Source organism: Sceloporus occidentalis, unplaced genomic scaffold, assembly GCF_023333645.1.
Source record: "Sceloporus occidentalis isolate IW3139 unplaced genomic scaffold, rSceOcc1.0.p SCAF_71, whole genome shotgun sequence".
NCBI classification, from domain to species: Eukaryota; Metazoa; Chordata; class Lepidosauria; order Squamata; family Phrynosomatidae; genus Sceloporus; species Sceloporus occidentalis.
This window is the reverse complement of record NW_028317051.1, coordinates 2899853-2915572: the sequence shown is the minus strand read 5'-3', so window position 1 is coordinate 2915572 and position 15720 is coordinate 2899853. Positions and strand designations below refer to the sequence as shown.

Genomic DNA, 15720 nt, shown 5'->3' with positions numbered 1-15720 from the left:
TCCAGATAACCAAGTAACAATTTTACTTACTAAATACTTTAATAATATAATATTAATACTAAATACTTTAATATGCAGTCATTGTATGTGATGCTGTTTGGGGCAATATATTGAAATAAAAAAAAAATATTCAATAAAACCTTATGGAAGCAATATGAAGCGCTGCTGAAAGAAACAATCCAGTCCTCAAAATTGTATTTTTTTTTTTATTGTTTCTTTTTATTTGCTATGTTTGGTTATAAATCACCAGTGTATGCCTGTGTACATACAACATATATATATACATAGAACCTCAATGTATAGAGAACATTATAGAGTTAGGTCGAGGGTGTATTTTCTCCCCCCATGTACAGCGCTACTGAATTTAATGGTGCTATATAAAACAATAAATAATAATAATAACAATATTTTACTTGAGTTATAAATTAGTTAACAGAGACAGAAGTCTCACTTTCTATATTTAGGAGTGACCGCAGCTAATTGCATGTAATAGCTAAACACAGAACTACAATCTTTAAATATATGCAGGCAAGTTCCATACCCACTAACAAATATTCACCAAATGTCCAGGTGAAAAAGTAAGCTTTATTACAATCCATAGATCAAAATAAAAAGCATTGAAAGACACACATCAGCACACAGACCCCGTCACTGTACATTTATCAAGTCCTGAAACCGAGTCCTATTGTTGGTTGGGGCACCCAGATAACTTTTCATTTATTTTGGGACTTAAGCTGGCATTTTGGACTCTTACCACTGTCTAACAATGATCAAAAGTGCAATATGTGGTTTCTATTACCCACATACAAACGTGTGAACCACACAGTCCAATTGGCATCTATTAGATTAACGAAAATGATAGCTTCAAGGGTAGGTGGTGACAGCAAACTTGAAATGGCCAACAACAATTATCACATGTCTAACACCTTGTAACTGTAAAATGTTTGGCTCTTGTGACTAAATACAGAGATACATATAATAATTAAAGCAGGAGTTGTCTGGAGATTTTAACATTTTGACTTCACTATGAGTTATTGAGCATCAACCCCAGTAAATCATCAAGATAGACCTGCATAATGCATAGCTAAGCCTCTGACTTAGGAGATAGCTCCACATACCAATTATATATTATACACTGATCAGTTGAGATGTCCTGTAAATTCAATGCCTAGTGAACAACCCCTAAGATCATGAAAACAGATTATATTAATAATGAACAATAATAATTTCACAGAGAGATATAATTATCTTAGTTTGTTAACAAATATGGGTTAGTTACAGATTTGGTTATGTTAGTGTAACATAACCAGCACTTTTGTTTCTCAATATTCTCAAAAATATATAATTTCATTTATGGCATATGTGGCATAGATCATGACAACATGTCTATATTTTTTTTCTTTACACATGTACACAACTGTGTGTGAGACATACGGTACACACCGCACCGCATAGCAATGTAACGAAGTTTTACATGACTAAGAAGGTGGTAAGTAAATGAATCGCCTTCTGGCAGAAGAAGGGAATTTAAACATATATATATATACATGTATATAAGGCAATGGTATGGGCCAAAAAAGGTTTGAGGCTTTTACCATAGGGGAAAAACAGACAGTCCTGACTGGCTGAACACTTCTTATCTGCCCTCAAATTCTATGTTTCTGTTCCACAAATCCACTAAGCTTAATTTTTATTGACACAAGGGGATTATTTATTATAGATATTGGCGTGCGGGGGGCATTCCTAATTCAGCTTTTATCCATTGCTGGGGTATCACTTTCCACTTAAGCTTCAAGTTATGCTGTATCGCTAAATATGAATAATTAATAAATAGTTTTATTGATCTGTACAAGCAAGGTTTGATTCCCTTTCCTTTCTGGCCTTTTTTTACAATCTTGCATATCCTTCCACCGGGAAGTTTCTGTTGTTCATTACAATATGACTCAACGTAATGCATACACCCGCTACCATACCAGACTTCATGCCTTATAATGCTTTATTTCCCACTTTACCCTTGCAGACAATCCCCCAGGTAAAACAATTAGTGGGATTTAGAAGGTCTTTACACTGGTTTAACACTAATTGGGTATACACAACTCTTTTGACAGACATATTTAAACCAGTTGGGTTGAAATGTTACATGGGTTTATGTAATGGGGTTTTAAGCTTGATCTTTCAACACTTAATCTGTCTGTTAGATGCCCTTAGTACCATCAAATGTGATTTTCCCGAAGTGGTGTGTATGCCCTCCCCTCGAAACAGCTGAGGCTTGGGGTGAGTGGCTGTTGGAAATTCCACATGGACAGAATTTACGCAGATGTTCTATCCTTTCTGGTTTTCCTTTAATTTGCAAATCTTGTAATCTAAGCCTGAAGTTGACTGAACCAACATCTAAACCAGCACCGTCGAGTGCCAGCCAAGAAACGCAATGTGTTTCAAATTTGTGTGTCAGGCCTGCATCCTTTTTGGTGGTTGAAATAAAACTGTTATTTTGAAATGATTATACAGTAAAAAATCCATTCAAGCTTCTCAGTAGTTTAATGAACCTTCTCTTAGCTGGAAAGACTGATCTTGAAGAAAGTTTCCTGCAACTTTGTTTAAAAAAAAACGAGCTTCGGAACTAGTAGTAACTGCAATAGATTAGTCTGGGTCTGCAAATTAAAATCAAAATTAACAATTGTAAAATATCCAGCTATTAAGAGTCATCCTTTTAGTCTAGCATGTATTATTTTCATTGTTAATCATTTCTTAACCCCTTAATGACAAAGCCCGTACATGTACGGGCTCAAAACGCATTGTTTTCAATGGGTTTAGAGACCGCCCATTGTCCTTAATTGAATTAAAAGGTGTGAGGTATAAACGTCGTAACTTATGGCTAAGTGGCAGGGCTTCAGCAAGACATCTTGTTAGATGTATTTGTAATTGGTATCTAAAAGAATAGTAAAAAAAATATGTTATGCAACTGAATGTATGAATCTCTTTCCTGCTGTTTCTATACACATTGTTGTGATTGTAGAACATCAAACACTTATACCCACCAAACATTTTGAATTATTAATACGAAAGAGGGGCATTAGAAGAGGAAAGAAATTTAGGAAGATTTGGCCCCAAAGAAACACTTAGCTATGGAGCATATTTTCACATCTTTCCATAACATAACGCCAATAATAACTGCAAGAAAACCCAAATTTTTATTACATTTCAGATTAAGATTTTCTCTTTTTTGGCATAAAAAAACATTAGTTTAATTATTTTCATATTAATCATGTGTCTGAGTACAAGCCATGTTATCTTCTAGCCCAATCTGCTAGACCAAGGGTAGGCAATCTTCGGCTCTCCTGGATCTCCCATAATGCTCTTACATTATCATAATGCTGGCAAAGCATCAAGGGAAATGTAGTTCACAACATCTGGAGAGCCTTAGATTGCCTACCCCTGTGCTAGACAAACACCCTGACTGCTAGATTTGACTAACTTTATTTCAACAATATCACACTAGGTTAATTTTCCTAAATGCTATGCTGTGCTGCATGTCTTACATACAATTGTGTACATGTGTAAAGACAACAAACATAGACATGTCATGATCCATAGCTTTAGTTTAGTTGCCATATATCAAATTGTTATATTTGAGAATATTGGGAAAATGTTAGTTAACATAACAAAATCTGTAATTTACGCTTTTTTGAGATAATTTCCTCTCTGTACTTTCTATTCTGCATTGCTGATATACCACTGCTAAATTTATTTTGAAAACATTTTAAATAACAGGATGGAGCAAATGCATTACAGACCAAGTAAGAAAATCCATCATATTAATAAGCAAAATTTTGTTATGTAACAGGGGGTGGTTTCTATAACAATTCTGTTACAATTTGTTTGTTCCAGTTTTGAAGCTGTGAGCCTTTGATATCTAACACTCGTGGTTTACAAAGCTGAACCAAAAACACAAGTACAACTAATTGCGACATTCTTTTAAATATTAGATGAAAACCATATTTTGAAAAGAAAGTGTCACAAATTACGTACCATATAAACTATGGTACAATTTATCATTGCAGAATTTATAAAATTATAATCATCTACCAACAAAGCAAAACATAGTTTAATGCGCCAATTATTGTTTTATTATTTTATTATAAATATTTTTCATATAGACTTCTGGTTGCGGATTTAAATATAAGTTGGATTTTATTGTCACCAAAACCTTTTGGAAATCTTTCATATGTTTGTATTCATTCATATCGAGAGCATAAGAAAAAAACACTTCTGGCTGTGGTAGCAAAGCAAGAAATTAGACAAACCTCATGGCCCAAGCCGAACTCTGGATAACATATATCTCCCGTGCATCTTTGTAGCACACAGCAAAAAAAAAACGTAGTGGAAGAGGGATATTTAACCTGCTCCTCTCTAATTTGTGCTCCACCTCTGCAAATGGGCTGTCACTAAGATGTCCAACACTCCTCAGATTAAATTGTAAGGAATAATCAATCAAATATTTTAAGAAACAGTTGACATGGCTGTTTCTACAGGTTTCTCCTATTGATAATTCTAAGCCCATGTGCAGTGGTACCTCTGAAACCTGTGAGGCCAAGGAGTAGCACACTAGCTGTTTTGGAACAAGAACTCATAAGACTTGTGGGCATTCAATAGTTCATAGTAGGAACTCAGAGAACCAGAAACCCATGAATGATTCTGATCAGAGTGGATTTGATTTTAATCAATTTGGTTATTGTCATTTTTTGATACTTTTTATTTTTTAACATTCTTTTACTTAACATGTTCATTATTTTGGCATATTTCATTCCCCTATCTGGAGGTGTATTTCTTATTCAGACCTATATGGATATAGGTGCCAGATATTCACTCAATTATTTATTTAGTTTCTATTTTTTGTGATGTATTCTAGTTTAAGCCCCAGCTTGCATGGGAGTCGGTCAGATAGGAACTTCTTGTTAGTGTTCCTTAGTTATTTATAGATGGCTGTGGATAACATTTGAGCATTTGCAACTATAATTCCCTTCATTCTCCACTGTTTGTGGTGTTATTCCACCACTTTATTAGATAGTTTTTTTCTCTCCAAAAGCATTTCCCTAAAATACATGGGATTAAAATAAAATAAAAAATCGGATTTAATCTTTTTAAAATCATTGATTTTAATCTACCTTGATTCTGATTAGGAATAATAGAACTCTTAAAGAATTATTGTTTTGGTGGGTTTTTTTACCTTTTTTGTTGTTATTATTATTATCTTTTATTTATATAGCAGTGCTTTTGATCCTTTATGTAAAATACAACATAAAGTAACTCACCCTGTTTGGATAAGTGTTGCATAAAATATATAAAATATGTCTTTTAAACTAAAAACAAGGATGCATATTGTTTCTTATAAATGGATTATGATTGTGTCCAATACATTGTGGGTGAAAACACTATTCACACCAGGATGATGAAGGACCATATCCCCAACCCTGGATGTGCACACAGGGGATTTTTTTCAATCGCGTGCCACACAGTGGTTAACAAATCATTTTTATTTAAGGGGAAAAAAATCAAGATCTACATACTTTTAGTCGCTGGGATAGCACAATACATAATAGAAAATATATTTTTTATATTGAAACGACCATCTCATATAAGTGCCTTCCATTTGTGTTACGATTGTCAAACCTGTTCTTGATCATGTTAGATCTGTGGCCGGGTTTTATTTTTCCCCAGCAAATAGACTACACAGAATACAATATATTGATGTCTGAGTAAACCTAAGTCTACCGTCCCCTAATATTAAAGAATTAGTTCATCAATTTAGAGCTGCATTTTTTATTGGTATACCAGTTGACTTGATTAGGTCAATAGTCAACGGTTTCTTACAAAAACAATCCCTCTACTGTATTACCCCCATTCGTTTAATCATTACAATGATCTATTGCCCAGTGATTTGTACTGCAGGCCATACTACTTATGCTATATTTAAAAATATGGTCAAACTGGACTACTCCCGACCAAAATGTTCCTTCTGCCACTCTTGCATCCTCTGATTTCCTTTTTATATGCCGTTGATTACTTTTCACAGCAAAACAAAGACATTGTAACAATGGCAAGTTCAATTAAAACGGAGCAAAACAAATGTTTTGACATAGTTTCCTTGAAATATCATGAACCCCAGGCCAAAAAAGTAAACTTTTCGCAATAACATTGCAATAGCAAGTGGATGAATCATTTTTCTCTTCACGTATCCTTGCTTTTGCATTATGATCTGTGTTACTGTTTCCAGAAGGTAAAGGATAAATAAAATAATAACAGAGAGTACAGAAAGCTTATAGGGAAGCACAATTATCTAAATATTTCAGGCATAAAGGCTATGCCGTATATACACAACTACATCAGGTTACTTGGACTCCCAAACTCAGTATGAATATTCAGAGCAAACAGCCCAAACGGAACATTTACTGGCAACATAGAAATAAACAGAGCTTCTAATCTAATCAGATTTGCTCCTGGGATTATATACATTCTGACAAGTATTTACTGAAAGAATTGTAAAGTTTACCTCATTTCAAAAAGATCTGCAACGCATTAATTTGCATGCCTGATATTCAAGGCTACTTGTGGATGGGTGTGCTAACGAGGCAAGGTTTTTAAATTTGTGTTTCATTATAGGGTTACCTTATTCCTTTCTTAGTTCAGAGAGTGGCTCCTTGAAAAAAAACACCCTCATTTGTTCCAGGATGCACCAAGGGCATTGGTTTCCAAAGAGAATGCAATTTGGCTAATGTATGTTTTATTTAAAAAACAGGCATGGATGAAGGTTTTATTCTTGCAGTGTACTTAAAGAAAGTCTTCTGCAGTCAGGTTGAGAGTTGGGAAGTAAAATAGCTTTGCCAGGGTCAAGGTTTACTTAGTGATGCTAAACACAAAGGGTATCACAGAAGGAATAATATCAAGGACTGCTCTCTTCTGTCCTGGGGCTGATTAAGCCTCCAAATCCCTGGGGTTTCCCAACTAACGTAAATTGTAAGTTAGCTGAGGAACAATAAGCATTTCACATCTCACTAAATTTACTCTGCATTATAAATGAGTCTACCCTAGGGAGCTTCTCCTGCAAGGAGCGCTAAATTGCCTCTGTGTAATGCATATTTAAATATTTCCCCTTCAGGCAGAAAGTGCTTACCAGTTCTGGCCTCATATAATAAACAGTTAACAATGTGGTATCATATTTTGAACTTTGTTTTAACTCATCTTTAACTCAGTGTTGTAGGGACTAAACTATTCAAGCGCTCTGTTGAGAGATCTTGGCTATAGCAAGGACCCACATATATTCTGCGATACTCATTGTACAGCACTGCAGTATGGAGGACTTTCAAGCATTGGAGTCATTTACTGAGACACAGAGGGCTTTGTGTCCTTTCAGACAATACTACGGTGGTAATCTTATTAAACAAGTGTGAGGACAATAGAAGCAAGCCTCTACCATACTTCACAGCTCAGATTTGTCTATGGGTGCACATAAGCTTTTAGGATCCACATCAAGGGATCCTTCAACACAAAAGTAGACTTTCCCCAGAAAAGGTCTTTACTGTGGATTCTATAGATCCCATCCTTAATCTGTGGTAGGTGATAAACAGACTGGAGTTTGATGATCAACCTAATTTTCCTGTAGGGCTTCAGGACAACAAAAAGAGTGTTAATGGCAGTTTTATGCAGGTAATTCTGTAATCAGATCTAATGGCCTCCCACTTGAACAAAGGTGAAAAACTTTTTTTTATCTTTCCCCTATAGACCATCCTCTCAGACTAGATGCCCTTACTTAAACCTGGAATTTTCCCTGGCCTACATCTTTCCACCACTTCTGGTTATTCCCTGGGTGATCAGGAAGCGAAAATAGCAACAAGCGACAGTTATCTTGGTGGTACATTCCTGTCCGAAAAGGATATGGTTCCTAAAACCTTGAAGGTTGGTTTCAGATCTTCAACAGGGACCCATCTATCACTAGAAACACATTTCTCAACCATCTATTTCACAGATCATGGATTTCCTTCATAAGGGATTTGATTGTGGCCTTAGATCTTCAACTATTAAGGTCCAGGTATCAGCCCTAAGTGCTGGCCTGGATTTTAGGTTGGCTGATCACTCTTGGGTACAAAGATATTGTAAAGCTATCTCTATAATCAGGCCAAGACTTGCTTTGCCTTGTCCGTCATGAGATCTCAATCATGTTTTACAACAGTTAACTACAGTTCAATGGTGGTTCTCCTGGTAGAAGGGTATGTGAACTACAGTCCCTTTTTGAAGATTTGATCTTAGAACATGTCTTCCGATTACCTTATTCACTGTGAAAATTGGAGGAAATCGAAAATCATCTTCATATACTTTTCCAGTGCTAGAATGGGAATGAAGGTTTCCAGGTACTATTTCAAAATCTCTACTTCTGCTAATTATATTCTGATTTAAGCTATATTCTCAAATGTATGGCTTTAGCAACCTTTCAAATAATTTCTCCATTACAGATGTGAAGCTCACTGGTCTGTAGTTGCGTGGCTGAGATTTTGACCCCTTTTTAACATGGGCACCACATCTGCCTTGTGCTGGTCTATTGGCTGGACTGAAAGAATTCTTAAAAATCAAAAATGATGGTACGGCCAGAATTACCCTTAGCTCCGTAAGTACCCTGGGGTGTATACCATCCGGCCTTGTAATATGTTTCGTATAATGTCCCAGTGGGTTCATAATTATTCAACTGTAACAGAAAACTCAGGAATACAAACCACACAAAAGCTCTTTAATACGGTGAGGGCCTTTTTAGAAAAGGTCAGTCACCCTGAAAAATTTTGTTTTTGCAATCCTTAAGGGATGTGCTGTACAAAGCTATACTAAACAGTAGGTGGCAGTGACATGGCTAATTATGCTGAACATGCATATATAAACATGCAGACCTCAAGTACCATGAGAGTGTATGTTTGCCAGAACGCCTTCTACTAGGTATCACAAGTATCACAGTATTTTTTTACTTTTATAAAAGGAAATTCCTAAATGCCCCATACAGCCCAACCAATACAAATGCATATTAAAGTTCAGTCACCTGACAGGCACATAGCTGGGGGGAAAAGCTTCTGCTAAATCCATCTATGCATTTGGATGCATAAAAAGGTAAGATATCAGTTACCATGTTAACTAAAGTGCATACAATGGCTGGAGTGTACCTTTAACATGGCAGGGTCATCCCTGCCATGTTTCTCCTGAAAGAAGGGCTAAGCTGGCACCTGCATAATGCATCGCTTAGTCGGTCAAATTGGTTCCATCAAGTTTTGCTGATTTAACTTCACATTTTTCAGGGACAGCAGCGTACTTGCATAATAAAGTCAGCGAGGTGACACCACAATTCTCCTGAAAACTCTCTTGCCGACCTTGTTTTAAACACATTTATGTGAAGAGGAGACGCAAAACATGTTATGAAAACTGGTACCTATGTTAGACAAAATGTTACTGTTCACAACACACTATATATTATTACATGGATTTTTATTACTGTTATTACTTTAAATATGCAGCACCAACGGTAAAACATTGTATTTATATAGGAGATCCTAAACATTTAGAATTCCAAATAGGAATTTCAAAGTGAGAAGGCACAAGAAGGACAAGTCAAACAAATCCACAGGTACAGTTAAAAGTACTTCAATAAATAAAACTACTAATATAAAAGTATTCTTACCCACAAGAACCTGTGCTTTTACAAATCCCAAGGAGAGGCCTCTTTTCTGAAAAATTATCACATTTCTGAGAACCTGTAAAAAAAAATTAAATATTTTATGCAAATAATTTTAAAAGAGCCCTGTGCAATATAATTCAGCCCTTGAAGCAGAGTGGCCACTTACTGCAGGGTCTTCTGAACGGCTCCCTACATCTAAGTGCTGACCTAACACAGTTAAGTAAAGATGGCACAGTGCCTCCCACACATCAACTATCTACTTTTTATTATTTTCATATTACAGAGGAATCATATTAATCCTAGCTACTAACTAATACTGCCATTAAACGTAGTTTATGGTGAAGGAAGAATTGTGGTTGCGATCAAAGCAAAGTCTCGGGACTTTGTGCAATTATTTTGGTTGAGGTCACAGGAGAGTAACGAATTACGAAGATGGCTGTAGGCAAGATATTATGGTAGACAGGAAGTAAAGTCTGTACAGATAACAATTCCAAAGGTCAAACCTGGGTTATGTATTCTGATGATACCAACACAGTCACCTAGGGTCAAGCAACCTACCTAAGGAGTACGGCTTTGAGTGAATGAATATTTATATTAAATGTAGATTATGCATTTTACCTTAAATTATTTGGTACCTATTATTTAAAATGCCATAATTCTCCCATTTATTTTCCAGAAATGAAAGGAAAGAAACCAATTGTAAATCCTAAAATCCAGTGCTGGCTTGAATTGTAACGATGCTTCAGCTCATGCCTAAAAAGAACAGATGCACGTTGTTTATAATAAATGTTAATTGTATTAATGTAAAATGTAATACTGCAGCTGGGTTTTTTCAGAAATTGTCAATTAATTACATAAATAATTGTGCTAATGTTTTACAGGTGTAATATCTGCCACTTTTCGAGAATTTTGTTTTTAAATAAATCTGTTTATCCATTAGAATTTTACTAATGTTTATATTGAAATGTGAATTTAAAGCTTTGTCTCCCTGTTCCACTTCTTTGTCATCTCAGGAAATGTTTAATTTTTATTATGTAGAATGACAAAAAAAGGACGATATTCAGTATATCTTGAAATCTGTTTAAAGGCTTCAAGCTACAACTACTACATTTTCTGAGCACCAAATTACATGTTGAATATATGGGCATAGCATCGGTGAACCATATTATTGACTCATTTAAGACAATGTTGTATATCATAGCACCATTAACAAATGAAGTTTAAGGACCAGAGACGATCACAGTGTCGTTTTTGAGTCAACAAGGCTATGTTCTGAAAAGCCAAGGCTAATGGGATCATATTTTACAGGTCCAAAATAATGCTCAAAAAGACCTCACAGTCAGTGTTGCTACATTTATTTACTTTTCTCTTCATTCTCCCTCGTCATCATATATGATGTCACCATCTGACTACAGAGGACATCTACAAAAATGCTTAAAGACCCTGTTTAGGTCCCCTAGGCAATGTCAGAGGTTAGCACGGTGTCATGAGCAACCAGTGTGCTACACAACTGACACGTCACTTAAAATGTTAACGTTAACTGTAATAACAAGTAAGAGCTAACCTACAAAAAAAGTAATCATCAGGCTTGAATCAACATATAACATATAAAATATGTATATCCAAACCTTTAAAATCACAAAGACATTTAAAATATTTGCAAAAAACATTAGTATAAAATGTTTTTATACTGCAGGAAACGGATTAATTACAGCCTCGCATGAAATCTGGCATTTGCTATTTGTTTAATGGAGAGGGTAAATAAAGCAATTTCGTGTGAGTTGAAATTTAATCCTACAGGTTGTGATGGATTATTATTTTTTGATATCTGGAATTGTTTTTGCTTCTCGGCTTGGGGAATATGCTGGCGATATGCACACCTGCTCAACACTCCGTATTTAATGCAACTCAGTGATTGAAAAAAATAATAATAATACAAAAAAATAACAACAAATCCAGGCAAATCCATCAAATATACAAAAAGAGTTGAAATCCTGTTGCAAAGTCCTTTTGTTAAACTCCCAAATCCTTTTAATTCTGTCATATAACACTATAGCATTTATCAAAAGCTGAAAATCCAGACAAATCACACAATTAAAGTAATGAAAACGGCACCACCTGCCCCTCCGCTAGCCTTGCACTTAGCAAAATGGTGACGCTGATTCACCTATCTGAAAAAATGGACATGGTAATTCTCTGGTGCTAGGCAGACTTTCATTTAATCAAGTTGGAGTACTTTAATGAAAATGAAGATATTCTGCTTTTGTAAAAAAAAAAAAAATGCATCCAATATAATTTATTTACTGCTCACAGCTTTTACTGATATGGTGTTTAACAATCCATTTCAGGAGTATTAGACTCAAACGGCCAACCTACACATCTGCCACAGGACAACTCAACATGTACATTACAATGTCTCCTTCTTTGGCAAACTGACTGTCCCTGCTAAATGTTACAGTCTGGACACTGTATCATCAACACCTATTTACTGCATACACTTGATGACAAAAAGTATGTGGACAACTTGCAATCACACTGATGTGAGTTGGTTGGACATCTAATTCCAAAACCATGGCCATTAATATGGAGTGGACCCTCCCCCCTTAGCGGCTATAACAGCCTCCACTCTTCTGGGAAAGCTATTCACAAGATTTTCGAGTGTCTTTGGGAAGTTGAGCCCATTAAGACAAAAGAGCATTTTTGGGGTCAGGCACTGATGTTGGACGAGAAGGCCTGGCTTGCAATCAGCTTTCAAATTCATCCCAAAATTCAGGTGACTTGAGTTCCTTCACACTAGATTCGTCAAACCATGTTTTTAAGAACCTTACTTTATGCAAAGGGACACAGTCATGCTGGAATAGAAAATAACCTTCCCCAAGCATGTGCCATAAAGTTTGAAGCATACAATTATCTAAAATGTCTTTGTATGATGTATCATTAACACTACAGTTCACTGTAACTAAGAGGCCCAGCCCAAGCCCTGAAAGACCTCAGACTTCTTCCACCATACAGTAACATCTGGGGTGACACCGCATAACTTCTTTCTCCTCAAACATCTAACAAGGGGTTAAGAACTGGAACTTTGACGATCCCAACTAGTGGTGTCACTAGGGGGCTATTAGGGGTTGAAGCCCTGAATCTCAACTTCATAGACCCGAATGGAGACTCCGAGACTAAAAGATGCTTTCGTGGCTAACACAGGTAAAATTCCTGGACAAGTGATAATAGGTGCCAGAGGGTAATGCAGAACGAATAGTCAGCCAAAGCCAGGTTCAGTACACTTAGCAGGGAGTCAATCAAGGTAGGTACATGGAACAGGTAATCAGACAATCTAGGTGGGGTACACAAATCAGTATAGGTAGAAAATCACTGGGCACAAGAATGGTCAAAAACAAGCCAGGAGTCAACATAAAAGTCCAGGAATCCAATCACAACACAGGACCACATTAGGGTGGCTCCTGCATAGTAGTTCTGAATTTTTAAATTAGATGCCTCATCTGCACCTTGCTGCGCCCTCTACTGCAAGTCACCGGCGCTTCACCAGCCTTCTCTACCCGAGGAGACCATGCATCAAACAGCCATTGGGTAAGTGCACAACGCCTGGAGATCTCGTAAAGGCTGGAACCAACCTGCCTGCCCGTAGCATGACCCAGATGCGTGACACAAACTTGAACGTAGAAACTATGTATTCCGGTAGGTGGTGTTTTTCCTGGCATCCATTAAACCCAGATTTTTCCATCAGACTTCCACAAAGTGAAGTGTGATTTGTCAATCCAGAGAATATATTTCCGCTGCTCTAGAGTCCAGTGGTGGTGTACTTTACACAACTCTAGCTGCTCAGCCATAGAAACCCATTTCATCACACTCCCAACACATAGAGCTTATGCTGCAGTTATTTGCAGAGCCAGTTTGGAATTCTGTAGTAAGTGAAACGCGTTGTTCGCTTCAGCACTTAGCAGTGTGTGGTCTACTGCTTCACAGGTGAGCTTTTGTGACTCCTAGACATTTAAAGTCACTCTGCTCCTCAGTATGCCCTATTATACTGCTAATGTGTGTCTATGGAGATGGCCGCCTATGTACTTGACTTTCTACACAAGGTATCTGAAACACCTAAACTCAGTAATTAGGAGAGATGTCCACATACTTTTGGTCATATGGTGTTTATAATTGAAGATGTATAAACAGTAAAAGCCAAATAAAGATTTGTTCCTAGTACTGAATGGTTGTCCAGTCATGTAAGTTTATCTAGTACGTTGCCCTCAAAGGTGAAAACAGATCACTTTCAGGAAAAGAATGTCTGTTATTGACATATAGTAGAGGGTGCAGTAATCCAGCCTCTGAACAATTATATAACGCCCGTGGACATCTCCCTGGACTGGTCGGAGGAGATCAGTATAATTTCAATTGCCAGTAATAGCGAGACACTGAAAATCAGGACTGTCCTCTGAAAAGTGGTTCTGTTGGGAGGTATGGAGACCTCTTATCATTCACAGCAAATAAATCCACAAATAAAATAGTTAGAACAAATTTCTAAGAATGCTACAAAGCTTATAAAGTGTCTGTTAGTTGATAAATCCAGCATGTCTCCCGGTAATAGCTGTCTGCAACACCGTGTACAGACATAATGCAGACAGCTTATCTAATGATTCTAGCCCTTTATTTACTGAGAAGTGAAAGCTGGGGCCTATTAAACTGGGCCTTTCAGAAGTGTATTTCGTTGAAGCTGTGAACTTTTCGCTTCACACCTGGGAATGAATTCTTTATCACGTAAGGACATCTTTTTTAAGCACTTGCCAATTCGTTTGAAGCAGAAGCCAACATTAAACAATCATTCTTTTACAGTTCCACACTAAAACAGTGTGTGAGCCCTTGCTTGATGGTAATCATCAGCTCCATTACAATTCACTTTATTTTGTGCGGAATCATTAAGTTGGTGCGTTAGATAGCTGCTGTGTCTTATTACAGAGCTCTCTTTTATCCAGTTCCAGATATTAGTCAAATGCTTTCTTGTGCTTTTCCAAAGCTACATTTATTTGCAAAGTGGGGTGGGCTAGCAGATAAGGGCAAACACTTATATCAATATATATCTAGAATATTTAAATGCAAAATACACTACTCATGATAAAACTGAGTTTGCAGATTGGTCCAACACATATGCTGCGCATCCATCCAATACAGTTGGGCTCTACATTTAGGGATGCTGTAAGAACACACATGTTGCATATCTTATAGTCACTGTAGGAACTTGTACACCAGGTCGCGCTCAGACTTACCCAACCCCGTAAAGTATGAATTCTTTAAACATATGTGTGCATACGACAACTTACATTTATGTAGCTATGTACGTATACAAATTTATATGGACTGCACATAACAATATTTTAAATAAAAAATACTAGGGTAATCAGACGTTCATTCTTAAAGGCCTGGACTCGGTTTCACTGATATATATATATATATATGGAATGGATTCAATTACAGGAGATATATTACTTTTTTGTAATCTCCACATATTATACTGAAGGATGTGGAATAATTTGTAGAACTTAATAAATGTATCACAATGATTGGATCCATCCCACAATGATTTAACAAAATAACAGTACAGACAAGAAGACTGGTCAAAAGCAAAATATTCACATGTGACAGCATAAGAGGTATAAAATCACTGAAGGACTATTACTCAGAGGTACTAGTATGGATATTTTATTGGTGAGCAGCCCCTATAACTCAATGCCTGTCTGCCTTGACTTGAGAATTCCACAGAACATCCATATGACAGATGGAAGTTTTTGTAAACATGTTTGTTAATTTAAACTTTCCTAAACTTTGAAAAAAAGAACGTTCTACAAAGGCCAACCCAAAATCTACCGGGTCCTGTATTTACAGTAACATGGCACATAAATCTGGCCAGCTGTTGTCTTTTGGCCATGAGATAAAAATCCCCAAGAGTGTGCCCCCTTTTCTTGCAAATCTTCATTATTTAATATAATTTATAGACAACTTCTGCA

General features: G+C 36.5%; 1 protein-coding gene across 1 annotated transcript in view; it reads right to left on the bottom strand.

Moving 5' to 3' along the window:
- LOC149286273 (BCAS3 microtubule associated cell migration factor-like) overlaps window positions 1-15720 on the bottom strand; it is a 523731-nt gene that overhangs the window by 477897 nt on the left and 30114 nt on the right. The window contains exon 6 of the mRNA XM_089494317.1: window positions 9713-9785. Coding sequence (XP_089350443.1) covers window positions 9713-9785 — 73 coding nt within the window. The remainder of the gene's footprint in view (window positions 1-9712; window positions 9786-15720) is intronic.